We start from the raw sequence: 13,983 nt of genomic DNA on the forward strand, positions 1-13,983 counted from the left end.
CGTTGCAAAGTGTAGATGAAAGCTTGAAGCGCTTGGGTTTGGATTATATTGACGTAATACAGGTAAAAGGAAAAGATTCCTGAGGCATATTTAAGGTGGAAATAAAAACAAATACATATCTGATGGGCTCAACTTTAGAGTTCTCCAGTCAACCCTCAGGTGTAAGTTGTATCAGGCTATGAGCTAAGTTAAGTACAAATAAAACAGCCACTTTCTATTTCTTTTAATATATATAAGATACAAGGTAAATAGCAAATTTTGTGTGATAATACAGTATAGCGGGTCTGCGAAATCTGCGAGCCAGCGAGCCATGCGAGCCACTGGCGAGCCATGCGAGTCATGCGAGTCATGCGAGTCACGCGAGTCATGCGAGTCATGCGAGCCACAGTGCAAATGTTAAGAATTTTTATTTGTTTTATTTACATTCGCGCGAGAAAATTTTGGACGAATTTTTTTCTTTGTTTTTTTTTTTCGTTTTTGTTATAATTTTGGAGAGAATTTTGCCCATTCAAAATCGCCCAAGATGCACAAAAAAATAAAAACATTACGCAAAAATTTATTAAGGTTCAAGACTTCAGAAGTCCTTAGACAAGTCTTTCTTCAAAACTCGCCACTTGAGTGGCAGAGGCTGGTTTCGAAATAGCATTCGACCCACCAGCTGACGGCAAATGCTTCTGTTACGCTGATTCTTTTCAAATTGAATTAAGTGTGACAATATTGACTTCGCTCATCTTTGAGCACTCATTTATCATACCCTACAAGATTGGAATGACACTGACAATCAGTCCTGACGTGTCAATTACAGTCAACCCAGGTCGGGCGTGAACAGTATTTCCAAGAATGAAATGAACATTCGAATTTCTCTTTGTAATGTCCGACGTGTGAATGGAATGTTGGACATTTCTCTGGAAATCGTTCCGAAAAAGACGCATTAACTGAAAAAAAAAAAAGATTCAAAATACTTGGGAAACAATTGTTATTCTTGAAATATTCAATTTTGCAGTGTAAAGAAAAATTCATAGCTTTACACCGTCAATAAGCTAGGGAAATCTCATTGGCGATTTTCAAAACTGACATGTAAATTTCAAAACTCCGTTCAAATTTCAAAAATATCGTTCACGCGTGACCTGGGTTGACTGTAACAAAAAACTGAAATATGATGGTTTGCGTTGTCCCACTGTAAGAATTAAATATTGCGATGTTATTCATCTTGTTCCGATGCTCTTGTTCTTGTTCTTATGTGAATGTTAAAATACAACAAATAAAAATTCTTAAATTTTATACTGTGGCTCGCATGACTCGCGTGACTCGCATGGCTCGCATGGCTCGCATGGCTCACACCTTGGCTCGCGTGGCTCGCTGACTCGCAGATTTTTATCACTCCAGTATAGCTGTATATACTAAACATAAATTTTCAGTCTTTACTTATATCTCATACGAAGGAAAATAAAGAACAAACTGCATGTTTTCAAAAATAAATTTTTATTATTACAACCAAAACAAATTTTAAAAACACAACAACTACACCAAAAATGGTCATGTAACCATAATCATAGTTTTAGCCTTTTACTATTATATCGTTTGTTTTATTTGTATGTACAGCTGTGCATTATAAACTTCAGTTTTCAATTTCCATGGCTTGCTATTATAAAAACACCCTGAGTTAGCTAGAGTTTTATGTGGTATATATGTGCACTATTAATATTATTATTATTATTATTATTATTATTATTATTATTATTGCAATGCTTTCCCTGTTCATAATCGAGTGAAAATTGAATTTGGGGAATTGATATTATCTTAATTTTTTTTTATCTAAGATTCACGACATGGAGTTTGCTCCTTCATTGGAGATTGTCATCAACGAAACATTACCAGCCTTAAAAAAGGTATGCCAAAACTGCCAAAACCTCTGCCCAGCTAGGGTGCTCAAATGTACCTAATCAACAAGAAAGCCATAAAGTCTTATTTACCAGCCTCACTTATGCTGCATTCTATGCCGCTTGGATATTTGAACTGTTCCCCTTAGCAAGATTGAGCTAATTGAACAAATAGTTTGGGGTCATGGTCCTAACCTGGAAATCAGGTTTCCCCACTCCTCGCCCCCTCCCTGTTTGCAGGAATGTACGTCATCAAGCTCAGCACCCAATAACATGAACCTGATGTTGATTTATAAAACTTTGAGTTAGGAGTGATTATTTTCTGTTTAGCAGAAAACATTTTTAACAGGCATGGTTAATGAAGTTCCATAGTGATCTCAAACACTAGCAAATTTGGCCTTGTGGCAAAGTTTTTCTGAGCTTTGCTCACATTCAATGTGGTAATTTTTGGAACGTTTTTGAATTGTTTTAAATTTTTAAAATTGTTTGGAGCTTTTGGAGTGGTTGGCTTTCAAACGCAAAGAAAGAAAGAAAACAAAAAAGAAACGTTCCTTCAGAACACTATAAAGCACGTTTCATACTGACAGCTTCAGCATATTATGAGCATCCTGCTTTAATTACCACTTTAACCACGCAAACATGACTTCATTTGACCTGACAAATTTAGCTATTTTATCGGTGTCTTCTGACATGAAACCATCCAGCACAACAATTTTAACAGCTTTCTTTGCATGGCCATCAAATTTGCTGTAATTTTCTTGAAGATTTTGAATTCTTTTAGAAGTTATTTTTATTAAATCTTTTTGAAATTGTTTGGAGCCTTTGGAGTACTTAGCTTTTGAAAAGGAAAAAAGAAAAAAGAACAAAAAAATTTCTCTGCCTTGAGTGGGACTCCCACTCACGACCAACAGATTGCCACTTTTTGACTAAGCGGCACCTGGAATTCTGGGGTGGGAGACTTGCAGCAACGCTACAGAAAAAACTAAAAAAAAAAAAGAAGAAAAAGAAAGGGTATTACTAGTAGCGGCGTGTGATGCAAGTGACAGCCACTTACTAATTTTTTGACATCATTTTAATTTCATTGATTGATTTGATTTTTTCTGTTTAGTTGAGGGACAGTGGCAAGGTGAAATTTATTGGAATTACAGGATACCCACTGGAAAACTTTCGGTTAGTTTCACATTGTTGTTTTGCAGAGGATGACAAGGAAATGTACTAAAATTATGTAAACACATGTGCAGAGTGATTGTATTAATACTCAAGGCCTATTGTTTTATGGCACTGTCATTGCTTCTGCCGTCATTGTGGCTTAAAATAAGTAACTCATTTTCCAGAACAGCACAACTTCAACTTCAACTTTCAACTCTATTTAGAACTTTGAAGTTATTACTTTCAATGGACTGGCCCCGCCAGGTAGCAATCATAATCCAGAATGCCACTGCTTGCATTTGAATCCTATTAATATTGTAATTATAGTTGTGTGATTTTCAAAAAGTATATATATTGATTTTATTTATCATGCAGGACAGTTTTAGAGAGAAGTACAGTAAACATTGACACTTTGTTAACTTATTGTCGCTGTTCACTGAATGATACTGGATTGTTAGATTACATGGGCTACTTCAAGGTATTGACTGAAAATTAATTTAATTTTACATAAGGCTATTTGCATACTATGTACAATACAACATGATTTTGTATAAGTGGAACAACTTTGAGTACAGTTCATGATAAATGGTGTGAGAGATGCTTTGAGCGTTTTCCAAATAAACATTCAAGCAAGTGCAGCTTGATAACTTTTGAAGCATCACATCAAATATTATGAATGTTATAGCGAGTTTATGTAATTGCAGGCTGATATATTTTTAAAAAAATAAACAAAGCTTTATTAACACCCCACCTCCACCCCTAGCCTCTCTCATGCAATAAACAGTCCTCGTGATGTTGCTTATACTTATCATTGTGGCTTAATTGTTTACTGAGGTTTGTAAAGGGACACATGGCTAGTACATGTACTTTGTCCTAGTTTCTTTTAAAAATGAAGCAATTAGAAGTGGTTTAGGGGAGCAAGTGTGGTGCAGTGGTGAGAGCACTTGCCTTCCACCATTGTGGTCTGGGTTAGATATAATTCCCTGTCCTGTTGTCATATTTGGGTTGAGCTTAATTTGTTGCTGGTTCTTTCCTTTGCCCCAAGAGGCTTTACTCTGGGTACTCTTGTTTTCTCCTTTCCTAAAAATCCAACGTATCTGAATTCCTATCCCAAGTTCCTGAGAGTGTTCCAGCCGGTTCAAACAGATTACATTTTTTTATTACTTCTCCCTCCTGGATGGGATGGAGGTCCATTACAAGGTTACTGCCAGCATTTTTTAGGCTTCCAGGTTTATCATTACCCATGCGCACACTTTGTTAAGCACATGGATTGTTCAATTAAGGTTCTTGCTTAAGAAAAAGCATAGCAATATTATGCATGGGACAAACCTTTGATGGATCAGAGAATTAAGTCTGAAGTATATGTGAAAGTGAACCCATAAATTTTCCGCTGAGCATTTGCACCAGCAAGGAAATGGGAGATCGCATGAGGCAAAGAAAAAATCTCCGACTTCGGCTGAAATCAAACCCATGAATGTCTCTGTTGTGGTGACTGAGCTACGAGGCCAGATGGGAGCAAGTCCTTTTTTTTGTTTCCTTAGTATTAGTGGCATTGCACCCTTCACATAGAGTCAAACCTAGCCTTGAAGCATTGACTTTTCCATATATTACATGCTTAATCAATCAATCAATCAATCAATCAATCAATCAATCAATCAATCAATCAATCAATCAATCAATCAATCAATCAATCAATCAATCAATCAATCAATCAATCAATCAATCAATCAATCAATCAACTTTATTTACCCTCAAATTTACGGTGTAGCACTGAAGTGCTAATATCTTTGAGCCAACTACATTAATAAATAATTATAATAAAAAGTTAATTCTATGTAACAAATAAGATAACTAACTACCTAGACAACTAACTTGCAAATTATCATGATGTAGAAAGGTTTGCTAAAGTTCAGTTGAAGGTCCCGCATGCTAAACATTAAATTTATTAAACTCATGTTGCGTGCTGTATTGTTTTTAGGAACAGGGAATAGGAGTTGTGAATGCATCTCCAATATCCATGGGGCTACTGACCAGTCGTGGACCTCCCTCATGGCATCCAGCGGGAGACACTGTACGCAACAAATGTAAACAAGCTGCAGATTATTGTCAGGTTTGTTTGAAGATTTTTAGAAGTGATGCCAATAAATATATTATAGATAAATTGAAGTGGAACAGTCAGTTTGACTAGTTTAGAAACTGAGCTGACGTGTTTGTATCAATCAGAGCAGAGATTGTTAGTCAGTTGCATGATGGAGACAACATGGTAGTGTTGGGTGGTGTGGTGGAATGGCGGGGGGGGGGAGGGGATGGGGGGGGGGGTGAAAACATTGGCTGGAAAGAAATTCGCATGGTCTGACAGTACAGTCACTGAAACATTTTCAAGCAGTACAGAAAACTGTGTTAACTTGGTGTAAGGATGTAACCTATGTTTTGTTTCTTTTCTTTTCCTTTTTCCTTGGGGGATCATCTTGTTAAAAAAATAATGGAACTCTGAGGTGGAGGGGCAAGTATATATTCCATGTGGGTAATATTCCACCAACTTCCCCCCCCCCCCCCTTAGAAAAAAAATGTTTTCTAACCTAGACAAATCTGAATTGTTTTTGTTTTACCAGTCTTGCGTGTATGGTTTTAAAGAATTGTTGTTGCTTTATTCTGGCTGTAGAGATTGATTTCCAATCAGACATGTATTATTTTGTGTATTGTTAATTGTCGAAACTTCAAATTAAGATGATTTAATTTAAGCGATTTTCCAAACATGTTAAAAAAAAGTTGTCAGAAGATTTCCAAACATCATCATTAGCAAAGATGTCTTAACATTATTTCTGACGATTGAAGCATTACTTTTTTCCTCTGGGAGAAAACCTTGTAATTTTAAATTAGCATATAACAGCAAAAAAGGGATGATAAAATCCGACGTTTCGGAGTGATCATGACTCCATTTTCTAGGGAAATATGTAACAGATCACGCAAATTACATCATTGGTACGAAAATTAATAAAACGGGGTGCCGAAATTACACGAATACTTTCATTCAAATAGAGTCTGATTGCACGTTAAGATTTCGCTTTAAATTTCGTGCTAAACTAAAAGTATTTGTGTAATTTTCGCACCCTGTTATGTTAATGTTCGCGCCAGATCGCTTTAAATGATGTAATTTGCATGATCTGTTACATATAAGTTCCTTTGAAAATGGAGTCACGATCACTCCGAAACGTCGGATTTTATCGTTCGTTTTTGCTGTTATATGCTTGAGCAAATCTCTTTTGATACGAATTTTAATTTAATAAATAATGTTTAGCCTAGTTACAGCAATAATTCTATTGAGGTACGGTAGGACTATATTTCTGCATGCATGGCCTGACTGTTCTTATGTTAGATTCCATAATTTTTCACTTTCTTCCTTTCTTCTCAAGGAACAAGGTGTTGACATCTCCAAACTTGCTCTTCATTTTACTCTTGAAATGGAAGACATTCCTACCACCTTAGTCAGTACTGCAAGCATTCAAAATCTTCAGAAGAACATTGATGCTGTTAGTGAAAAGTTAACGGATGCAGAGAGGGATTGTATGCAGTATATTGTAGACAAGTAAGTGGTTACCGTATGTCATTCAATACTCTATGTGTTTAAAAATATTGAGGGGCCGTAGCCAGGATGAAACATACCCAGTAGTTAAAATTTAAAAAAACGATCTCTGGCTAAAATGATTAAAAAACTACGAGCTTTCGACTGCCCGAACTACCGTCTTCGACAGGTAAAATGAGTGATGAGAAAGCGATGTGTTGTCCAGGATAATATCTGTATCTCTTCCAGTCCGTCTCAAAATGCCAATTTAGCTTCTTTAAACATACCTTTTGAGACCCCCTTCCCTGTCAGATTATCCAATGACCTTTCATGGCGAAGGTATGGAATTATTACTTTCTGGAACCACATTGTCTGGAGTTGCAAATGCCAATTATATTTTCCAGAGAGCCTGTGCTCCTTTATGGTAAAAACATTGACTATATCACAAACCTGAGGAAATATTATTTTCTTTCCAGGATTTTTAAACCAAGTGGTAATCTTTCATGGGAAGGTGTTGAAGTTACAAAGTATTGGAAGAAAATGAAAGAACTGCAGAGTGAAGCTGCACCTGTGTGAATTGATAAAGGTGCACTGAACTGAAGAATCAACTCTTAGTTTGTTTGGTGAATTTCAGAAAGGACATTCAATTTATAGGTGTGATAAGCTACCAATGAGGATGAATAATTATGTAGTTTGTCAATACTTATAGAAAAACAATCATTAGATAGTTTTATTTGTTTATCTTAATTGCAAAGCAATTATTACAATGTGAAATATTGAATAGGCTGAATTACCAGCAACTGTTTAGGAAATAAGCCGAGTGAGCAATGGAAGTCAACCCTAAAATGAGAGGGAGAAATCCATTTACTAGGACATTGTGAAATTATATTAAATATTAATAATAAATTAAGTTATGACCATAACACAAATGTGTTAATAGTACACACTTTACTAGAAATGATACAGTAAATGAACTATTAATTTTCCAATTTTGCAAAGACCCTTGGCTCTTTGGCAAGCGGTTGGTCGCCAGGAGAGACTCTGGAGAATTAAGAAAAATTAAATTTTTCCTCATAACAGCTTGCAAATTGTTTTACCCCAGAAATTCTGCGGTAATAAAATTCCAGTACACCAGAGTCTCTCCTGGCGACCAAACGCTGGCTTGAGGACCCTGGGTACAAGATTGACTAATTGAAGGGAATATTTCGTCTACTTTTTATGGTAACACTTTGAAAACCTAAAGGGCACTGTATTTCTCATCAATGCCAGACAAAAAATTAATGGCCAAATTTTCTCTACAAATGCTTTTCTACTGAATTAAAACTAGTCATAAATGTTTTTTAATTGGGATGGCTAAGCTGAAAATGGGTAATAACTTAAAAAAAGTTGGGTTGTTGTTTTCAAGGTTACTTCCTGTGTGTCTTAGATAAAATTGGTAATAACTTATATGTTGTTGCTTGGTGAACCTGATGCTCTTTGTTTGAAAATTTCTTTTGATTTCAACTCATTGGTGGTCAAGAACAATAAATTCATGTTATGTATAAACAAGATATTCCAAAATTATATAAATTTAGGAAACTTTAGGTAAAAAAAAAAAAAAAAGAAGTGATAATTGACTACCCTGTTCAAACCACCATTTTAAAATTAACTTCCTGTAACAATAATTTTTGTGGCACCTGTCTCTTATAGTCACCCCACAATCGTGTGCTTGAAACTTAGCCCATATGTGACCCAACACTCCAAGTTGTAATTATTTTGACTCAGTGACCATAAGGAGGTTATTAGGTTGGTTGGAAGGTTGGCATTTCTTCGCAAATGCCTGGTTTCCAGGACCAAACGTTTCCCTTGCCATGATGCCTAAAATGTTTGCAACTTGGAGGGTTGACATTACTGTAATTAATGAGCCAATCAGAGGTGATAAAATCAAATGGTTTGGAACTGGTCTTATTAGAGGAGGTTTCTTGCACCCCAAGTATAGATATTTCACCAGCTGAGTTATCTTCATCCTTTGCCAATTAACTATCTGCCTCTGGCTTTCCGAGGATGTGTCAGCTGGGCCAGCAGACATTTGCGAGGTGTAAGCTCCAACCCCCAAGATCATGTGCAGGGGAGGTTATTATTTTTATGCTTCAGGGTTGCCAGTCAGTCAGGGAAAGGTTTTGAGAAACAGATTTTTTTCAATGTCAGAGAAAAGTGGGAGAGAGAAGGGCTGCAAAAGAGTTTGATTATTGGAAAAGGTAATGTTGTTTCAAAAAATATTAAAATAAAACCATTGGTTTCTGTTGCTTTGTTGGCATTGAAGGATTTGTCATGGATGCTTAGTGAAAAGTCAGGGGACTTTCTTTATCTATAGTTGAATGGCAACCCTGTGTTTGATTGAGGGCTGTAAAAATTCTAAAAAAAGGTATCGGTAAATACTCATTAAAGGGACATAGAGCTACTTTTGATTAATATATAGAGAATAATACATGGGCACGCGGAGATATGGAATTTATCTTCGAGTGTTCACATCGATAGCAAACGAGTGAGATATCGAATGTGAACACGAGAAGATAAATTCCATACCTCCAAGCGTCCATGTATTATTCTGTTTATTATATAAACAAGAATCAGCCATTCCATAAACCAAAACCATGCCATATAGTCCATGGAGAACCCGATAAATGTATTTCATTGTTTAAAATACTCCAGTGAAAACTTGGAGCTCTACAAAGTACAGTAAAAAGCAAGGAAAATGGAAACGTATACAAAAGTGCAAGTTGCTATGGCAACAAAAGAAGATTTCCTGATTTCTGATTGGCTGATATTTTTACATGTAAATTAAATTAAATATCGTATTTTTACATGTAAAAATATGTGGATATTCTCAGTGGCAGAAATCCTTGGCTAATAAAACACTGGTGTTTATATAATAATATTATTTATTACATCAATAGAAAAATAATTCTTTAGTAATAATTGATTGCATCCAGTTATTGTTTCAGTGTGTGTTAGCCAGTCCATCGCACGCCGTGTGGGTCCTTTACTGTATATAAGTTCAAATATCTAATAAACCCAGAAAAGTTAAAACAAGTTTTATTAAAACACATAATTTATTTAAGATTGAAACATGACAGTTAAATATTCTATTTAACTAGACGAATTGAAATAAATACACAATTGCAATACATGTAGTTTCAACTTAACTAATAATTATTAACCATTCTAAATGAAAACCCAAAGAATGTAATGTTTCACAGAACTCTAATTAAAACAGAATTATTGTAATAACCCCACTAATTGAATACCTAATTGCAATAAATTGTAGTAATAAAATTCATTGATTTAAATAAATTGTGGATAAAAAAGGTAACTTCTACTTTCTTTGTTAAGTATGAAAATTACTGAGCATGAGATGATACTCAGTTATTGTCAGGGCACTTCATCTGTTTTAAGTCAAAAGTGCCAAAGTTCTGTTGTAGGTTTTGTACTTCTTTTTGACTTTCATATATATATCTAGCTACTGTTTGAGAGAATATGGACTATTTTTAAATTCTGGAAAAACATCCTAGACAGTAAACAAATTCCTTGAAAAATGGCTTTGAGAAAACATTGAATAAGTTGTGCTTCTGACTTATCTAAGAAGACAGATCATTACATTGCAATTCTGAATTCCTGCAGGGATAGCTTTCACACATGTCCACAGACTGAAGAACATTATATAAAAATGGCATCATGTTGGTGTAGTTCTCTTTTTGTTTCCCTCTCACTTTAGGGCTGTATTGAACTATGTCATGGCATACATGTACTCTTTTCACAGCAGAGCGGTGCTAAATCCTGTTAAGTTCAGCTTTACTGTACGCTGTCACCTCTAACCAGTCTACTGTTTTATGGTCAAAGATGTCTGGTCTTCTTAGTTGCTCTATCTTGTCGTGATCTGAGCACCATGGGAGCTGTTTTGTTATTCTGCCCATAAGAGCACTCTTTGGTGAGCGGCCTTTCTTGTATGCCTGCATAATTATAATTTCAAAGTTATGTTACAAAGTGTTGAGTTTCAGAACTCTATTCCTGGGTATATGCACATGTAATATACATTGAAACTAGTGAGTAAAATCTACCTCACACATCTTCCCTTTTTCCAGTTCAGAATGGTGAAATTTTCCACCTATTCCAGAAAATATTGATACCCACAGCAGCATAGGTCACTGGAAATAGAGTACTTTCCTAAATTAATTTGGATTATGTTCATAAATTTTGATCATCAGCTGAAGTACAGGGAGTGAAAATTCTACAAGACTAGTGTAACCATAATGCAGATGCAGACTTTACTGAGGACATTCTCTCAGCTCTAAGGGCTTTGAACATTGAGCTATCACACCGCTGAATAAATTTCGTTAAATATGTTCACTTTTCAAGAGGAATCAGTGGTTAAGAATAATAATAAGGTACACACCCCTTTAGGTAAGATGAGTGAAACTTCCCAGTCTGGATCTTGTTCTCTGTAAGTTATCATCTGTTTTCTGTAACCATCCTTGGAATTCAAGAATTCTTGGTCTTTGTAGGCTAAATTTATAAGTAAAAGGATGAAAAGGATTTGTCAGTACATCAAGATTCATACATCAACCTCATTTAATACCCTCACCCCTGGCTCTCCACACCACTTCATAGTCCTGGGAACGAAAGTCTTGCAGGGCTGTCATTTGTCTTTGAAGAAGCTGGTTCCACAGTTTACGAAAGAGGCCAGTCAGCCAACTACCAGCTACTTACACTGAAGCTTGGTGAAGTGTTTCCATCAAGGATAAAATTTAAAGGTGGTTATTGCAATCTGGAAGGGTGCAATCTTAAAAAGAGGAATGAAACCACTAATATGACAATAATCAAATTGGAATTTTATTCTTGGCAGGAACGTTTCACCCAGCTTCACTATAAATGACGAACCTGAGTCTTGGTTGTTTTGCATCCTGGAAATTTTGCTGGCAATATACCTTCCCAATACCTCTTCCCCTTCCCCCACCCTCCACAAAGGTGGAGCAAAGTTGCTTAATTGTCCACAATTAACCAGGATACCTCAGCCATTACATTTTCAAGACCTTGGGGGCATATGGGGAGGCTCTACCCAGACAGTCAGCCCTTACCCTTTCACAAATACCAACTTTTATCAAAATGGTTCCACCCCTTTAACATTACATAAACAAAAAAATTGAACCCCTCTCCTTACACCTTAAAGATAAGCCAATTAAGCCCAAAATTCTTTTCTGGTAACAGCCGTAAGTGTTGCATTGTGACTTCTGGCAGAAAATTTGTTCTCGGGTTTTTGTGACCCTTTCTTATCCTTGGGTTTAACTGCTACCCTTTTGGTTCACTGAGTCTATTTTTGTGACCCTTGCTGAAATGTCAATTCACTACCGTTTCACATACTAAACAGGTGAAAAAAAGGCACCAATTTCTGGTAACCAGCCTACATGTACATCTGCATAGCCCTCCATATGGGTGAACCTGAGTCAGGTTTGAAGATGATACTCAAAGAGAACTTAAGAGACAGCTGCTACTTACAATCATACAGTACATTTAAGTTCCTGGAGTGGAACTTCAGATTTCCTGGGTCATGTTCATAACTCGTAGTAAACTCTGGCAAACCATATTTCTTTGGATTCTCCAACTAAAATTATAAAATAATAGACATGAATAATCATTAATGTGTTTTTGTATAATTTCTACAGCACTGATTTCTCTGGACATCTTGATCCTCTTCTCACCCAGAAAACTTTTTCCTATGAAATATACTGTAAATCAAAATAACATATAACTATGACCTATGATCTCAAAGGAGGCTTCCAATAATTTGGCTAAATATGGGAAATATTTCTAATTTGGAGTCCCCCGTTCTTCCAGAGTATGTACTGGTAGTTGAAGCTCCATCCCATTGTTTCAGTATTGTAAATTTTAAGCTTGTTATTTATTCATTTTTCAATCCTTTGACTGCTGACAGTTTGCAAGAACCATCTTACACCCTGTTCATACTAGGCGACTGTGCCAGGGCTTTGTGCCCTGGCACGAAAGAGGACATTGTTTAGACTCCTTGGTGCCCAAGGAGCAATCATGTTCTCCTTCAACAATTCAGCTCTCACCATTTTGTTTACTGTATTGTAGGTACACATGAGGAAAAAACGTGAGAGCTGACAAAATCTTGTTCACACTAGTTCCTGTGCCCAGGAACAGTGCCCGAGTACTACCCTTGGAGGCAGTGCCCATGCCCAGATTTTTGCTCAGGCACCGACAAAAAGCTCTGTTCAGACTAGGTGCCCGTGCCCGAGAACCAGGAACGGGCACCTAGTCTGAACGGGGCCTTATTGATGCAGGTGAATAAATAAAAATTTGGTAAATCTGGTTTTGGCTGGAGGAAGGAGGGGATGGGGGGGGGGGGGGGGAGTGTGAAAGAATACGGTATACAGTATATATTCAATAGTAGGTGAATGAGTGAGGCCATTTAGGATGTGCAATGTTCGTGCATGTTGAAAGTCACAGCTTAGAAAATGAACTGTGGCGTTTTCACTCTTGGTTATTTCCCTATACTAAAGTAAGCTTACATGTACACCCACTAATGAAAGTATCTCATGACCTAATTAAATTTAAATGGTCACTCACCGGTCTGAAATCATCTCCTCTGAATGCATGAGGTCCTGGTGTGGTGTAAGGCTCCCGTTTATGAATACCATTCCTAACGAACATCATTTTAGCTCCGTGAGGGTCAAGAATTCGAAACCGAGTATTGAAAGGGGGCTTGTCGGACACCGGAGGCTGTAGGATTTTTGGTAGCGGAATTTGTTCGAATTGCACCTTCTGTCTTCTGCTTTCTTTTGCTTTTTTATTCCACTCGTCTTCGTTATATCCTGGTATCATGGCATGTCTGCTGTTCCTTTTTGGTGGTTTTGGTTGGTAGATTTGAAGCGTGAAGTCAGGGGGTCGGATGTCCCATGGAGTTCTATTCTCCATTTCTTCATCGTGAATCATCTTGTCTCTCGCGCGCTTCGATTCCAAGAAGCATTCGCTGCGAGATCGTAGTAGGTCTTGTGAAGCATTGAACTCCACCTGAGTTCGGAAACTAAACGGCAAGGAATCGCTTCTTCCAAGGCTTGAAGCGCTTGCACTTTTCTGCAGCGTATTGACTTCACGCACCGGCATGACACTTGTTGATTGTTCGATGAGTAGAACGATCCTCGCTTTCTAATTAGGCGGCTAATTAATTACTGAAGATATCATATTTGGTGCGGTTTGTAAAAATTAGATAAAAATTGGAATAGATTGTTTTAGAACGATCAAAATGGCCTCCTCATTGCATGAAAACGTGCTTATCCGAAGTTATCCCGCTATCGAAAATATTGTAAACATTCGGTCCGTTTCTATGACAGCGAG

At 36.8% G+C, this 13,983-nt stretch overlaps 2 protein-coding genes across 3 annotated transcripts in view; one reads left to right on the top strand and one right to left on the bottom strand.

Moving 5' to 3' along the window:
* Positions 1–9,943, top strand: part of LOC146455313 (uncharacterized) — a 15,705-nt gene extending 5,762 nt beyond the window's left edge. For both annotated transcript variants that reach the window (XM_085094392.1, XM_085094393.1), the window contains 7 exons: positions 1–62; positions 1,821–1,889; positions 2,989–3,050; positions 3,405–3,507; positions 5,008–5,139; positions 6,443–6,615; positions 7,068–9,943. The exon at positions 1–62 is cut by the window's left edge and continues 55 nt beyond it. In XM_085094392.1, the coding sequence (XP_084950518.1) occupies positions 1–62; positions 1,821–1,889; positions 2,989–3,050; positions 3,405–3,507; positions 5,008–5,139; positions 6,443–6,615; positions 7,068–7,167 (701 nt within the window). In that variant the 3' untranslated portion in view covers positions 7,168–9,943. The remainder of the gene's footprint in view (positions 63–1,820; positions 1,890–2,988; positions 3,051–3,404; positions 3,508–5,007; positions 5,140–6,442; positions 6,616–7,067) is intronic.
* LOC146455314 (putative uncharacterized protein C7orf78) lies at positions 9,650–13,961 on the bottom strand. The gene is made up of 4 exons (XM_085094395.1): positions 13,216–13,961; positions 12,124–12,229; positions 11,024–11,133; positions 9,650–10,580 (listed from the first exon to the last, which is right to left on the bottom strand). The coding sequence occupies exons 1-4, from the start codon at positions 13,750–13,752 to the stop codon at positions 10,401–10,403; spliced, it is 933 nt and encodes a 310-aa protein (XP_084950521.1). The 5' UTR covers positions 13,753–13,961; the 3' UTR covers positions 9,650–10,400.
* Between the last annotated feature and the right edge of the window lie 22 nt (positions 13,962–13,983).

Source organism: Pavona decussata, unplaced genomic scaffold (genome assembly GCF_977016875.1).
Source record: "Pavona decussata unplaced genomic scaffold, jaPavDecu1.1 SCAFFOLD_280, whole genome shotgun sequence".
Taxonomy (NCBI): Eukaryota; Metazoa; Cnidaria; class Anthozoa; order Scleractinia; family Agariciidae; genus Pavona; species Pavona decussata.

Coding starts and splice junctions, on each gene's coding strand:
- LOC146455314 (XM_085094395.1), bottom strand. CDS start 13,752: ATGCCGGTGCGTGAAGTCAATACGCTGCAGAAAAGTGCAAGCGCTTCA. Junction 12,230..13,215: donor GAGGAGATGATTTCAGACCG/GTGAGTGACCAT, acceptor TTATAATTTTAG/TTGGAGAATCCAAAGAAATA. Junction 11,134..12,123: donor CTTAAATGTACTGTATGATT/GTAAGTAGCAGC, acceptor TTATAAATTTAG/CCTACAAAGACCAAGAATTC.